Here is a 16036-nt window from a genome sequence, read left to right as displayed (position 1 = left end):
AATGCTACTCAATAAGATAAATAAATAGAAATATACAGACTTGGCTGATTGAACAAGGGCAAGAATGGAGTTATTATTTTAAATGGGTTTGCAAACATGGTTATCTGCAAATTACCTTCTAAACCTGATTTACCAACTCTGATCTATGTCACCTAAGGAAGGCTGTTTGTGGTAAGATAAAGGATTCAAACCTGATTATAACTGCAATAATGCAATCCTTTTATCTGCTTTACAAGATACTTATTTCTTAATGCTGCCATACACATTACGGCTCAAGCAGACGTCTGTAGATCTCGGTTCGATCATGGACAGCAATGCATGGACTGGCCGCGGGTTTCCCGACCCAGACGTAACAGCCTCATAGAAATATATGAAGCTGTCATGCTCGGGTTGGGAGAGCTGCCGGCCAGTCTGTGCATTGCTGTCCATAATCGGACTGAGATTCCCAGACGTCTGCATGAGCCCTTAGACAGCGATTGGCCAAACGATGGTCAGGCCAATTGTTTTGCCGGCTCTCCCATACACAGGAGTGCTTGTTTGGTCGACAATCTAAATATCTGACATATGTATTTATTTTCACAGACATTCAGGGCTGATGACTGGTGTAAGATTTGTGGCAAGGTGTGCGCCTCTTAATAAATCAGGAGCGGCTGACTCCAGGACACCTCCTCATCATCACCGGTGATAAAATCACCAGTCTTGATGAGCTGGGCCATAGTCTTTGAGTGTTACTGTATATTGCCTCTTCTCTCTTTTGCCCCTACTGCACTAAGTGATCAGATACATATACCAATGTTATAATTTGTTTGATTTATTGTTCTCGGCTCTTTTAACATATGTTTTAGAATTAAAGGGATTGTCCCATAAACAAAGTTCATTTTAATCAATGGATCTTGGAATAATGATAATTTCCACAATTGGATGTGTTTAAAAAAAATGTTCCTGTGCTGAGATAATCTTATAAATGTTCCCCTGCTGTGTACTGTGTAATGGCCGTGTCTGACCGTGCAGGGATATGGTCTGATTATACCACATCTCCTGGGCAGGGGTGGAAGCAAAAGAGAGTATATAGACATTACAATAGGGGATCGCAAATAATTCTTTTTTTGGTCCTATGCTGTGCTATCAAAAATAATTATTTGCGATTCCCTGCTGTCCTGTCTGTATACTCTTTTGCTTCCTCCCCTGCCCAGGAGCTGTGGTATGATCAGACCATGTTCTGGCATGGTCAGACACAGCCATTACACAGTACACAGCAGGGGAACATTTATAAGATTATCTCAGCACAGGAACATTTTTTTTAAACACATCCAATTGTGGAAAGTATTATTATTCCAAGATCTATTGATTAAAATCAACTTTAAAATTAACTTTGTAGGAAAACCCCTTTAGGGTTAATTTATTTTTTTTACTTTTTTTTTTTTAAATCAGCAATAAACTTAGATTTAACTACTTCTGCTTAATTTTTGGATGGGTCTATAAATATGCTTTAGTCTCCATTCCCTTGGAGCTTGATTTTACTTCAGGTCAGCTCTCACTGACTTTGACCGTACAATTCCAAGATTACACATAAAAGGCATTTCATTTTTCTTGTGTAGCATTGTATGAGCGTACAATAACCTGTAACAAAATCCCTGTTATGAAAAAGGAAAAGTGTTTTGTTGCAAACCTTACAGCTGATTAAACACTGTAAACTGCACAAGGGCGCCTGGAGGACTCATACATCAAAATGGAAATGCCAGGACAATTACTAGATAGTAAGGCACAGGAAGAAATAGCACAATTCCCTAATCTTTTGTCGCCAGAGTGTAAGACTTAAAATTTCTCCTTTGTAACTGAAACCATTTCACCTTTTCTGAGCTCAGGGAGGTTTAAAAGTATAGAAAACAGCTGCTGTCCTGCGTTTTGTCCTTTTTTGACTCCAAAGCTATATATGCTAATTTATATGGTAGGCATTGTGCTTTATGACTCTTCTTCAGCTTAAGTAAAATACACTGCTCACAAAAATTAAGGGAATGCTTGCACATTACTGCATGGATCCAAATCAATTACTCTTCAGGGATCTCAATCTGTCTGGTTAGGGAGCATAAGCCATTGTGAATCAAGTTCACCTGCTGTGGTGTAAATGAAAGTGACAAAAGGAGCCCTGGAGAAGCACAGCAAGACAACTCTCAAAAGGAATTTATTTGGTGGTAGGCAAAGCCAATCACTGTCTCCTTATCATTCTTGACGGATTCTTCATTAGTTTTGCTAGTGTCCTTGTTATTACTGGTAATATGAGGGGGCATCTGCCAACCATTCATGTTGCACAGGTTCTCCAGCTCCTCCAAGATGGCACATTCATAGAGTATGTGCTGTCGTAAAGTTTGCTTTGTCTCCCAGTACAATCTCAAAAGCATGGAGCAGATATCAGCACATGACTGTTACACTTGGAGAGATGGACCAGGGAATAAAGGGACATCAACCCAGCACAAGTATGGGTATCTGCTTCTTTGTGCTGGCAGAGCACATTAGCACTGCCAGAGCACTACAAAACTGCCTCCTGTTGGCTACTAGTATGCATGTTTCTGACCAAACTTGCAGAAATAGACTCTTAGGCATCAGGTGTTTGCTGGATCTGAAATTAGTTCAGAATCATCAGTGGATTCTGTGGTCTCCCATTCTTTTCCAGCCAGGGCAGATGCTGCTCAGCATCACCATCAGTCCCAATGCCTAGCTGGTGCACGAGGTGTACAAGTTGCCTCTCAGGACTTTGTTCCTAGCAATGTGAAGCATAGGTTGCGGAGGGGAACAGGGCTACTACAGCCTAAGTCCAGGATGCACTGCACTGAGCATGCCCGTGACATGGCGGACCGTGATTGGTGGTTTGGGTGTCAGCTGACCCGGTGACCTGGCACCGCCTGATTGGCCACGGGTGACATCACCAATAATGCGACGGTGGGCAGAGCTTAATCTTTAAATAGCCCACCCACAAACATGGCGGCGCGCTCTGATCACTGAGCTGAGGTTGTGTAACTGTGTGGATGCTTGTTTGTTTGGGCTCCACGTGCTCTCTTGCTGTTATAGCTTCGGACAGGCAGGTTTAGCGGGGGATAGGCAGCCTTAGATGGAGGGAGGCAGGTAGCTTCGTCTGACAGTCTGACTCCGACAAGGGGGTCGCTATACACCCCGAGCAGACTGCGGACTCCGTATCCCTGGCACCGCCTGTTAGCCACGTGGAGAGATACTCCGCAGTCCGGTAGCACGCCGGCTTGGAGCACGTTCACGCCGGCGTGAATCACTCACACGTCCTAGCGCCTACTGCGTAGCCTCTGTGCAGTTAACAGGGCTACGGCTACATTATCTGTCGCACATCTCTCATGCTGTTAACGGAGATAGTGCGAATCCCTATTCCCGTCCCAGTGTGCAGTAACACGGGAGGGATTGATATATTAGTTGGTTGTTTTACCTTCTACCCGGAAGGTGTTCGGCCGCAGTCTTCCGGGCTGCATCGCGGACCCCGGGTTCGGTTGCTTTCCATTATTAATAAAGTTGTTTGCAATCGTCCCCATAACATAGACTTTATGAGAGGAGCATAAAGGGCTAATGTCCTTTAGTGGGACTTTGGCTCAAAGTCCAGCACAATGCAACTTGATTGGCATTTGCCAGAGAACACCAGCAGTGGCAAATCCATCACTGGTGCCATATTCTCTTCATATATGAGAGCAGGTTCGTAATGAGCAAATGTGGCAGACATGAAATAGCTTGGAGGCACTGTGGTGAATGTCATGCTTCCTGTAACATCATCCAGCAAGAACGGTTTGGCGGCGAGTCAGTAATGTTCTGGAGAGGCATACCATTGGAGAATTGCACAAGCCTCCATGTAAAAGACAACGATACACTGATTGCTGTTAGGTACAGGGATGAAATGCTCAGACTCATCGTCAGAAATTCTACTGGTGCATTGAGCCCTGGGTTTGTCCTGGTGCAGGACAATGTCCAGTTTCATGTGAACAGAGTGCTTAGGCAATTTTTGGATAAAAAGGCATTGATAGCATTGAAGAACTCTCACCTCCCCATACCTGAGCCCAGCTGAGAACCTCACATTATGTATCTGCAATTTGGCTCTGACAGTGGTTTCCTGGTAGCACTAGAATGGCTACCACGGACAGGCTTAGCGGAAGTCACTCCACTTACCAGATCTCAGGGGTTGCCCTGGCCTTCACTCTTTAACACCTATATTGCGGTCTGGACTTAAACAGGGGTCCTCAGGCTGGGGCCACGGAATAAGATTCTGTATGATGGTGCAGGCTGGCAGGAGAGGTCAGATAGCTGGGTCAGAACCAAGTAGGCAGGAAAAATCCAAAATCGGAAGATGCAAGAATAGTCAGAAACAAGCCGAGGTAAAAACAGGAAAACAAACACACTCTTACGCATGTGCCACGGTCTGGGGAGAGCCTGGAGGGGCATAACTAAGCGAACACCTGATTCTTCACTGGAGCCCCGGATGGTGTGGTTAGACTTGAACCCAGATGGACACCAGGTGCTACTCCAGAACAGATGCCGGAGCCATGGCAGATGACCCCCAAAGGAGCAGGAGAACAGGGACGGTCAGGAACTGAATAAGCAGGATAGATATGACAGGTAGACAGATGTGGAATTCAGGCACAGGCAGGACAGGTACAGGAACATGGGACAGCCACAGGTACGGGATCACAGGGACAGGTACACAAGTGCTGGTTCACATGGATCAGGAACAGGACTAAGCAGAGGCAGGGAAGATTCGGATGTAGGTACAGCATGACGGACTGGAACAGGTGCAGACTGGGCGAACAGGATTAGGTAAACAGGACGGACAGGATCAGATTCAGAGCCCACAGGTACAGGGACCTTACAACTTGGAAGCTGGTAACACACAGAATACTGAGTTGCTAAGGCACCACCCCTTTTCAGAAGGTGTCTTAAACACTTAATGTCTCCCACCAATGGGCTGGTGACATTTTCAGAAACACACGCGGCCCCTTTAATAAGCAGGGAATGCGCGCACGGGCACCCTAAGCATTCTCCCGGGAGACCTGCACGCCATGCGCAGGCCTTGGAAGGAGAAAAATGCTAGAGGAGCTCGGACAGGTAAGTGAACCTGCCGACGTCCCTGCAGGGGGATGAAGGAGACACGTGCAGAGGTGCTGGCGCTGTTGTAACACAAACTACACTGGAGCTGAACTAACAGGACTGAACCGTAGGAGCACAGAACTGTATCTGTCAGCTTCCAGCAGTAAAGTGCAAGCTTAAATATGGTGTGGTGCTCTCCAATAGGCTGAAAAAGAGAGCTGATAATTCCAGCTAGACAGCACACACAACTACTGTCAGACTGGACAGCACTGCAGGTCCCAGCCACGCTAATCTTAATGGATGGACAGAACCTGCACAGTCCAGAGCCTTTGGTTCTGATGTCTCTTCTATCACCAGCAACACCCACAGAGTGACTACGGCGGCGCCTGGCGACAGAAGCAGATGTTGCAGGAGCAAGTCCTAGGGGAGATGTGACAGTATCAGTACATCCGACGCTGTCAAGTAGCGCCAATGACCTTCCAGAAGCTCACTGATGCCCTGATCCATGTCTGGGAGGAGATCCTCAGAAAACCTGGAAAAGACCTAGAGTCTGTCTTGAAAATGGGCATCACGTTAGCTTTCCGCCAGTTACTCGTCACAGTGCCAGACACTAAAATTTATGTATGGGTGCAAAGCAATAACTGAGCTGAGCTCCCTAAGAACTCTTGGGAGCAGCAAATCTGAGTTGGGGTCTTTGTTCACATTGATTTTATTGAATTTAGCTTGGACAATATCTACATTTGGCAAACTGAGTATATTAGATGATTAGTTAAAGCTACGATAATCAGCTTCATCTGCCACAATGTAACTTTTTGTTGTAATGCTACGGTCCACAGATCCCACTGATGGACAGTGTATTTCTTAACATAATTAACACTAACTAAACTGTCAGTAAGCATATCACATGTGAGTAGAAATGTAATGAGACTATCAGGCGTAGGTGCATGGAGGAATATTCTACAGTAGTGGCATCACATTAACCCAAGCAATATATCCATGGTGGTGGAAAAATTAAAATACATTATGCTGAGAGTCATACTGATGGGCGCCCATCACCTTGAGATTAGTGATGAGCGAGCACTAAAATGCTTGGGTACATGTTGCTTGGGTCAAGCAAATTGGAATGCTCGAGTGCTTGGTCCGAGTAACGGGCTCAATGTAAGTCTATGGTAAACTCGAGCATTTTTCCAGTGGCTCCTCCCGGCGGTCTACAGAGGGCATAATGTTTGCTCAAATCGATGGGAACAGTGCTCAAATGACATGGGAACAGCATGGGGAAGACCCCTGGAAGCATTTCTGACACCCAGGTTACGGCTGTCAACAACGTTGTCAGAGGTATTACGCCACTTTTACGGACTCACAATAAAACTTGCAAAAACTAAACCAAAGCGGATTTTCCTGGAAAATATGTTAAAGAACATCCTTTCCAGGGAAATGACAAAAATACACCTCCATACCTTGGGCTATGTTCACATGTAGAGTTTTTGATGCGTTTTTGCACTTTTGCAAAATAAATAACCAAAAACAAAAATGCCATGTGATGTGTGACAAATCATCAGATACATGCATACAGTGCTGAAAAGACATGGGAACAGCATGGGGAAGACCGCTGGAAGCATCTCTGACTCCCAGGTCATTGCCTAAAAGTGTGCCCATCATAACTGATCCTTGGCGCATGCGAAGATGCCTCCCGCCATGCACCTGTCGTTGCAGACTTGCAACAACCCCCGTCCATGTCCTTGTCCCAGGGCAGCGCTCAGTTGTCCCTACCCCATTCCTTGGAATGTAAGCGCAAGTATGCAGCCTGCCACCCACCCGCCCTCAGGCTGCAATACTATGCTGAGAATTTTTTCACAGCTGCTTGCACTAGAAATGTGGCCTTTTAGGGTCGTGGAGGCGGAAGCTGTCCACAATCTCATGGCGGCGGCGGCCGGATGTCCATACTCGGTCCCCAGCCACCACTATTTCTCCCGGTGTCGTCTCTGCCTTCCACAAGCACGGGTCCCACAAAATTACCCGTGCCCTCACCAGTGCATTTACTGGGAAGGACCACCTAACCACAAACACGTGGTCAAATGAATGTGGCCAGGTACGGTACGGAGCCAGTCCACAGCTTTTTTCTGAGAGTTGTATGTCACCACAGCCATATTCTTTAGCTTGGTGAAAGGACTTGGGAAATTGTATCTACTCAGCTGTCATTTCTCCCAGGTAGTCCTCTAAAGCTGCTTGCACATGAAATGTGGCTTTTTAGGCTCGTAGAGGCGGAAGCTGTCCACAACCTCATGGCGATGGCGGCCAGCAGTCCATACTCGGTCCCCAGCCACCACTATTTCTCCTCGTGTCGTCTCCGCCTTCCACAAGCATGGGTCCCACAACATTACACGTGCCCTCCACAGTGCACTTACTGGGAAGGACCGCCTAACCACAAGCACGACGTCAAGTGAATGTGGCCAGGGACGGTACGGAGCCAGTCCACAGATTGTCGGTGAGTTGTATTTCACCACAGCCATATTTTTTAGCTCGGCGAAAGGACTGACTTTTGGGAAACTGTATCTACTCCAGCCGTCATTTCTCCGTCACCAGGTTCTGCCCATTGTCACACACGACCATGCCTGGTTGTATATTCAGCAGTGAGAGCCACAGATCAGCCTGCTGTGTTACAGCTTTTAAACAACTTTGCAGCGGTGAGCATTAAGCATGTTATCTTCAGCACAGCCTGTTGCCGCATGGCCAAGGCAGTGCTTTCAGCTTGTGACTGATGTGGTCTTTCGGAGATGGAGGCCGAACTGGAGGAGGAGGTGCAGGAGCTGAACAATGTGGTTACATTGAGATTACATTGACGACTCTGGTTTTTCTCTTAAAGAAAGATCCTACTGTGTTGTTTTTTTTATGTTATTTTTTAAGACAAATGCATTCACCGAGAAATGTCATTTTAACATTTTACAACCTTATCTGGCCATGTGGTGTGTGACACATCATCAGACACATCCTGTTTTATTTATGATGGAGGGACTCTGAAAGTCACAAACCTATATTTATAGGCTCATCAGGCTGCCCTTACTATTCTTAAAGGGCCAGCAGTCGGCCCTCGCTATTGTTAGAGAGCCATCGGCCGGCTATGCTTTGTTGTTCCCATTATTAACGAGTGGGTCTCCTATACTGTTATTGTGTATGCAGTGACTGCAAGGGCTGCCAAAAAATTGGAGGAACTCCAATGCCCCTTGCAAGAGACGTAGAGGTCAGAGAGCCTCCTAAACCAATGTTCCCATTATTAGGAACTAGGTCTCCCATAGTGTTTTCCTATGCAGTGAAGCAACGGCTGCCAAAAATTTGGAGGAAATCTAATGACCCTTGCAAGAGACGTAGATATGTTGATATGGTACAGATAGTGGTGATATGGTGGAGGAGGATGAGGATGCGGAGAAGGAGGAGGACAAGAGCAAACAGACAAAATCAGGAAGCGTATACCCATGTCTGGGTATGAAGACAGAGGTGCATGGGAATAGAGTTAGACCTCCCCCCAAAAAAACAATGTATTTGAGTTTGTTACGCTGCTATCATTCAGTGGTGTTGAGAAGTCGGCCCCAATCCAGCCCTTGATCATTTTCATAAGAGTCAGCCTGTCAGCATTTTCAGTTGACAGGTTAATGCGCCTATCGGTTATAATTCCACCTGTGGCACTAAAAACCCGCTCTGACAAAACGCTAGCAGCAGGGCATGACCTCCAAGGTATAGACAGCCAGTTCATGTTACGTGTCCAGCTTGGATATCCAATAATTATAAGGCACAGAGGAATCACGGAGGAGGTTGGTACGGTCGGCAAGGTACTCCTTCACCATCTTCCGAAACTTTGCACTCCTTGTGAGAGTACCCCGCGCCTCATGGCCTGTGCGATGGGAGGGTCTAAGAAAACTGTCCCAGAACTTTGACAGTGTTCCCCTGCCTCTGCTGGATTGCATTTGTGGCGGTCTCGCCTGTACTTCTTGGTTGTCCAGCGAACTGTGCCGCCAGCGTTTTCAGATGGGAATTTTTAAATAATTCCGCAACAAGGGCCTTCTCGTACTGCACCATTTTATTAGGCCTGTCCTGCTAGGGAATAAGAAACAGAAAGTTCTCCCTGTAGCGTGGGTCTACAAGCATTACCAACCAAAAATGACTGTCCCCCAAAATTTGGACAACGCAAGGGTCACGGGAAAGGCAGTGCAACATAAACTCAGCCATGTGTGCCAGACTGCAAAGAGGCAAGCCTTCCGTGTCCTCACCAAGAGGATGACTGACCATGCTCTCCTCCTCATCCTCCTCCTCTCTGTCCTCAGGCCATCCACGCTGAACAGAAGGTATGGCAGTTCTGCAGGTAGTACCGTCTATAGCGCAGCAAACTAGCTCCTGTTCTTGTTCCTCCTCCTCCTCCTCTTCCTCATTGTCACCCAATCCACATTGGGATGAGATGAGGTAATCACCCTGTATGGTTCCTTGCTCCATCTCATCGTGCTCTGCCTGCAATGCATCCTCTTTAATTGAGAGCAGAGAGCATTTCAAAAGACAAAGAAGTGGGATGGTGACTCTAATTATGGCATCCTCGCCGCTCACCATCTTGGTAGAGTCCTCAAAGTTTTGGAGGATGGTACACATGTCTGACCTACATGTCCACTCTTGAGGTTTTATGTGTGGAGTCTGACCTGAATACTGAAGGCCTTGTTGATGCAGGTAGTCAACAACCGCCCTCTTCTGCTCACAAATCCTTCCCAACATCTGCAGTGTAGAGTTGAAACGCGTGGGGACATTAGACACCAGTCGGTGAGCCGGAAGCTGCAAACGCTGTTGAAGCACGGCAAGAGCGGCGGAAGCTGTAGCTGACTTTCTAAAATGGGCACAAATACGGTGTACTTTGACAAGCAGGTCGGACAGATCCAGGTAGGTTTTGAGAAACCACTGAACCACGAGGTTAAGCACATGGGCCAGGCATGGTACGTGTGTGAGCTCGCCTCGCCTCAGAGCCGCCACCAGTTTCTGGCCATTGTCACACATGACCATGCCTGGCTGTAGGTTCAGCAGTGTGAGCCACAGATCTGCCTGCTCTTTCAGAGCTGTCCACAACTCTTCAGCATTGTGTGCTTTGTCACTTAAACAAAGCCTGTTGCCACTTGGCCGAGGCAGTACTGCAGTGCTTCTAGCTTGTGACTGATGTGGTAATTTCAGAGATAGATGCTGAAGAGGAGGAGGAGGTGCAGGAGCTGTAGAATGTGCAGGCAACCCTAATTGACCCAGTGTTATGATCTGCTACAAGCACTAAGGAAAGACAGGAGATCTGTCCCTACAATAGAACTAAGCTGGATCCCTACAATGTAACGGGGAACCTGATCCTGCGATCAGACCCGCTAAAGTCCTCGGCTAGTCTGAACAAAGACCTATAGATGTGAGGAAGGGATCCCTACAAGAACTAGGGACTGGGAGAAAGATGGACACCTCCTAGCAGAAATTGTAGCAGAAATCAGACAAACAAACAACATAGAACATAGAGGTCCGAAGACCCAGCAAAACTGACTGAGAAAGGCAACAGAGCACCAAGCTCGCTCAAGAGTAGAAATTACAATGAAGTCCAGCAAGGCCAAGAGGGCGGAGCAGGATTAAATAGGCAAAAAAGGTCATGTGACCAGCAAACTAGAAAAAACCTAACAGGAGAGTTCTAACACCCAGGGCCCGCAATCCTCGGCGTCGGAAGGACGTGTTCAGTCCCAAGGTCCGACTGGGTCCCAGCTTCCACTATGTTAACCCAATGTGCTGTCAGCGAGATGTACCATCCCTGCCCACAAGCACTTGACCACGTGTCCGTGGTTAGGTGGACTTTCCCAGTAACTGCGTTGTTGAAGGCACGGCTAATGTTGTGGGACACGTGCTTGTGTAATGCGGGGACGACACACCGGGAGAAATAGTGGTGGCTGGGGACCGAGTACCGAGGGACGGGTGCCGCCATGAGGTCATGGAAAGCTTCCATCTCCATGAGCCTAAAAGGCAACATTTCGAGAGCAAGCATTCGCGAAACGTGTGAAATTAGTAGAGTGGCCTTTGAGGTGTTAGCTGTGTATATGCGCTTGCGTTCCAAGGAAGGAAGGAGGATCAGGGTGAGGAATATGCAGTCCAGACTCACGGCTACTGAGACTTGACCATGTGGAAGACAGGGTGGTGGTGGTAGCTAAGTGACTGGAAGCATTATCTGCTATCCAACCAATAACCTTTTCACACTGCTCTGTGTTCAATAGTGGTGTTCTGCGGCCCCCTATTAATTAGGACAGGAAGGTCGAGCGAGAAGATGTGGGTGTTTGTTGTGGCACAATTTCAGCTTGCCCAAGGCCTTGGCTAAGTCCTCTGCATGCACCATCATCACCATCACGTCCACTTCCCCATCCCTTGCCACGTGCCTTGCTCATTTTAAATGGAGGACAATATTTTCCACGTTCACTACAAATGGCTGGATTTGAACCGCAGTGATATGTGATACGTGTGACGGAAAACCACAGTTTTAAATAGCTTGCCTGTAGGTTACTATTTTTCAGAGCGACCTGGTGTCAATAACTTCACTGACACGCTGCAACAAAATTTATCTGGAGGCCAGAAATGGATGAATTTAGAGCGAACTTATATGTGATAAGTGTGGCGGAAAACCACAGTTTTAAATAGCTGGCCTGTAAGTTACTATTTTTCAGAGCGACCTGGTGTCAATAACTTCACTGACACACTGCAACAAATTTAAATGGAGGCCAATATTTTCCACGTTCACTACAAATTTCTGGATTTTTATCGCAGTAATATGGAAAGAATCTGGCTGAATTCTGCTGTGGCAACAAGGAAATGGAGCAGAAAAACGGTGTTCTCTGGATTGCTTTTTAACCAAATAATCAAGATTAAGATCAAAAAAATAATTATCACTGGCCCCTGATATCTGGGGCTATTTGTAGAAATATCTGTAACAGCAGCAGCAGACAGAACTAGAATGGAGCCTCTTGTGCTGTATTATACACTGCAGTCTGCCACATACACATGCCTGCCTGCCTAGCTCTGATATATATATACTGTATATGTTGTGGAATACCTAGACTAGCAGGACGTGCAGTGGACCCTCTTGCTATATGCACTGCAGTCTGCCACATACACTGCCTGCTTGCCTAACTCCTGCTATCCTGCTATCACCACTGATTATATGCAGCTGGATTAGTCCTCAGAAGGACTGTTAGTTCAGATGGATATTATAGATATATGTTGTGGAATACCTATGCTAACTCTAAACAAGCAAATCTCTCTCTGACGCAGCAGCTGCTCTCCCTACTCTGCCTGATTCCAAAATAGACTGTGATGAGCATGGCGGCGCCCGGTCCTATATACACCTGATGATGCTGTGCGGCCAGCCAATCACTGTAATGCCACAACCAACATGGCTATGGCATTACAGTGTGTGACAGGCAATCCCTGCATGTTCATTGGCTCTCTAAAGAGCGCCAAACATGCAAGGAGGGGACCCGAGCTCCCTCCGGGAAACCCCGTACATACTCGACGAGTGCCGAGCAACTCAAGCACAATGATGCTTGGCCGAGTACCAAGTAGTGGCGAGCATGCTCTCTCATCACTACTTGAGATCCACAGTGTCACGACAGAGTGCAGCCCGCACAATACATTAGCCACTTAAAGATCTTACTATGCTATACCACAAAACCTGACTGACGGCGACAGGTGCAGTCACTGTAATCCTGTGTGTGATTTTAATTCAAGTTGTCAACTTTTCTAATTATTGCAACTCATCATTGCATCAGAAAAACCTTACCATGTGTAGGTACTGTACATATACCCATGAACAAACCATTTACCTGTCCTTGAAAAAACGTCTAAATCCAAAGGCCACCAACTTCAGCACAGCTTCAAGTACAAATACTGTAGTAAACATGTAGTTGCAGTACTTCAGGGCAATTTCTAGAGACTGCAAAAAAAAAAAATCACAATAAACAATTCTCACCCAGAGATTAATGTTACAAAATGTCCATACCATAATATTCCACATAATACATCAAACATGTGCAAGAAATATTTAGCATGTAGCTGTCCTTTTCAGGAGAACTTGCAGCAGAATGTCTGTGTCTGCCTCTAGCTCCTCCCTCCTCTCCCCCCTCCCCTCTCTATAGAACCTTATAAGCACCAAATGCCATCTGCTATCTCAGTAATGTGAAAGCCTGTCTTCACTGAACACAGACTTTATCTGTAAACTCAGAGAGAAAGATCAATCCAGAAGGAGAACAAAACAGATTTCTCTGATTAGATATATTACAATGTTGCTTATTATCATGTATACTATTGATTTATGAAATAAAAATTAAAATTATGGTTATTCTGGGATTTCATGGTTTTTGATAAATAATATTTTCAAATATTCTATTACTTATTAAAGTTGACTTTCCCCTTATTGAACTTGATTTAACTGCCAGAGAGGAAAAGTGACATCTGAGTGTCTAACTCACTTTGAAGACCAGGTTCATCCACACGCTTCTTCTGTTTCCCAGAGAATCCAATTAATTCTTGAAGGTTCCAACCATGTTGCTACCTCTACATCAGAACACCTTTTTAACAACTAAGTAAACTTATAAGCAAAATTCTTGGAAGGCGCTTTGGTTACACAGAGGAATATTCCTTGATGAATCAACAAGATGCCATCATGAATGATAACAACAACAGAATTTTATTAAAAAATATTTTACATTTCTTTTTGGTTATCTAGGCGGTGTACTGAAAAGTGTTAGAACTCTCCTGTTAGGTTTTTTTCTATCTTGCTGGTCACATGACCTTTTTTGCCTATTTAGTCCTGCTCCGCCCTCCTGGCCTTGCTGGACTTCATTGTAATTTCTACTCTTAAGCTAGCTTGGTGCTTAGTTACCTATCTCAGTCAGTTTAGCTAGGTCTTCGGACCTTTATGTTCTTTGTTGTGTGTTTGTCTTTTACTGCTACAATTTCTGCTAGGAGGTGTCCAACTTTATCCCAGTCCCTAGTTCTTGTAGGGATCCCTCTCTTGCATCTAAAGGTCTTTGTACAGACTAGCCGAGGACTTTAGCGGATCTGATCGCAGGATCAGGTTCCCCGTTACATCGTAGGGATCTAGCTTAGTTCTATGGTAGGGACAGATCTCCTTTCTTTCCTTAGTGCTTGTAGCAGATCATAGCAGTAAGTCCAGCCCAAAAATATCTCTAAGGAAAGACTTCCAGTTTCCATCATGGTGTCGGTTCAGGATTTGGCTCAACGCCTGCAGGGACTCTCTCTGGAGGTGGCCGAGCTCCAACAACACGTGAGTAGCTGTTCTGGAGCACATTTTGTGGAGCCAAAGGTACGTTTGCCTGATTTATTTTTTGGTGATCAACAAGAATTTTTTTCCTTTAAAAATGCTTGTTTGTTGTATTTTTGTTTGAGACCCAGATCCTCTGGTGATGAATCACAGCGCATAGGGTTCATAATGTCACTTTTGCGAAAAGAACCTCAAGGATGGGCCTTTTCTCTCCAACCTAGTGATCCATGCTTTAGATCAGTGGATAGTTTTTTTCTGCTTTGGGTTTGTTGTATGAGGATCCTGATCGTGTCTCATCAGCTGAGACTGAATTGAGACTTTTGAGGCATGGATCAGGTAATGTGGAAAAATATTGTACTCACTTTCGTCGGTGGTCTACACAGGTGGGGTGGAATGATTCAGCTTTGAAAAGTTTGTTTCTTGCGGGGCTAGGTGAAAGGGTTAAGGATTTGCTGATTGCTTATCCCACACCTGGAAACTTGCAGGAGGCAATGCAATTAGCTATACGGGTGGACAGGAGACTGCATGCAAGGGTTAATGAGAGTAAATCCTCTGCCATGTCAGCTCCGAGTCTTGAGAGGGTCTGTTCTGACATTGGAGAGCCGATGGAGATTGGGGTGATGGCACCCCGCTCTCAGGAAAAAGACCGCAGGTCTTCTGAAGGTTTGTGCTTTTATTGCGGGAAATCTGACCATTTTATTAAGAACTGTGTGCTTCGTATGAACAAAGAAACAAAAAGGTCAGTTATGCCCGTATAGCCTGTTTAAACACTAAGGGTGTACTTCTTTCTGCTACTACTGCTGCTCAGGAAGAATTAATTGAATTTTGGGTATTTGTGGATTGTGGTTCTACTCTGAATGTGATTGATGGGGGATTCTTGGAAAAACTTAAATTAAAACCCAAACTTTTGTCATCCCCTATTGCTGTGGTTTCTGTCGATGGCTCTCCCTTGAAGAGTGTTACTCACAAGGTCTGTGAATTTCCCCTCACTATTCATGGTATTCACCAAGAAAATTTGGATTTGGTAGTATTAAATAATTTGCCTTCTCCAGTAGTTTTGGGGTTGCCCTGGTTAAAATTGCACAATCCTGTACTGGATTGGTCTACCAATGAAATTAAGTCCTGGAGCCCTAAGTGTTATGACAAGTGTTGTAATGGACGTATTGCTGCGGTGGAAAAAGGGGAATTACCTGTACCTATTCAGGATTTTTGGAGAGTTTTTTATGAGGAGGAGTCACAAATTTTGCCTCCCCATAGAGACTATGATTGTACCATTGAATTTGTCCCTGGAGCGACTCTTCCTAAAAGTCGTTTATTTAATCTTACTATTCCTGAGAGAAAGGCTTTGGAGGAATATATACAGACAAGCTTGGCCGCCGGTCACATTAGGCCTTCCAAGTCTCCTTTGGCTGTTGGATGTTTTTTTGTTAAAAAAAAGGACGGCGATTTATGTCCTTGTCTGGATTTTCGTGAGATTAATATAATTACTGTACGCAATCCTTACCCACTGCCATTGATTCCTGATTTGTTTAACCAGTTAGTGGGGGCCAAGTGGTTCTCTAAAACTGATCTCCGGGGGGCATACAATTTGTTGCGCATGAAGGAGGGTGATGAATGGAAGACTGC

At 45.7% G+C, this 16036-nt stretch overlaps 1 protein-coding gene across 2 annotated transcripts in view; it reads right to left on the bottom strand.

The window, feature by feature from the left end:
- CACNA1I (calcium voltage-gated channel subunit alpha1 I) overlaps positions 1-16036 on the bottom strand; it is a 737039-nt gene that overhangs the window by 118145 nt on the left and 602858 nt on the right. For both annotated transcript variants that reach the window (XM_073644335.1, XM_073644336.1), the window contains exon 25: positions 12951-13060. In XM_073644335.1, the coding sequence (XP_073500436.1) occupies positions 12951-13060 (110 nt within the window). The remainder of the gene's footprint in view (positions 1-12950; positions 13061-16036) is intronic.

This window comes from Phyllobates terribilis, unplaced genomic scaffold, assembly GCF_046119375.1.
Source record: "Phyllobates terribilis strain yellow unplaced genomic scaffold, ASM4611937v1 Scaffold_8__6_contigs__length_399053987, whole genome shotgun sequence".
NCBI lineage: Eukaryota > Metazoa > Chordata > Amphibia > Anura > Dendrobatidae > Phyllobates > Phyllobates terribilis.
The sequence above is the reverse complement of the archived record's forward strand: the minus strand, read 5'-3'. Positions and strand labels throughout refer to the sequence as shown.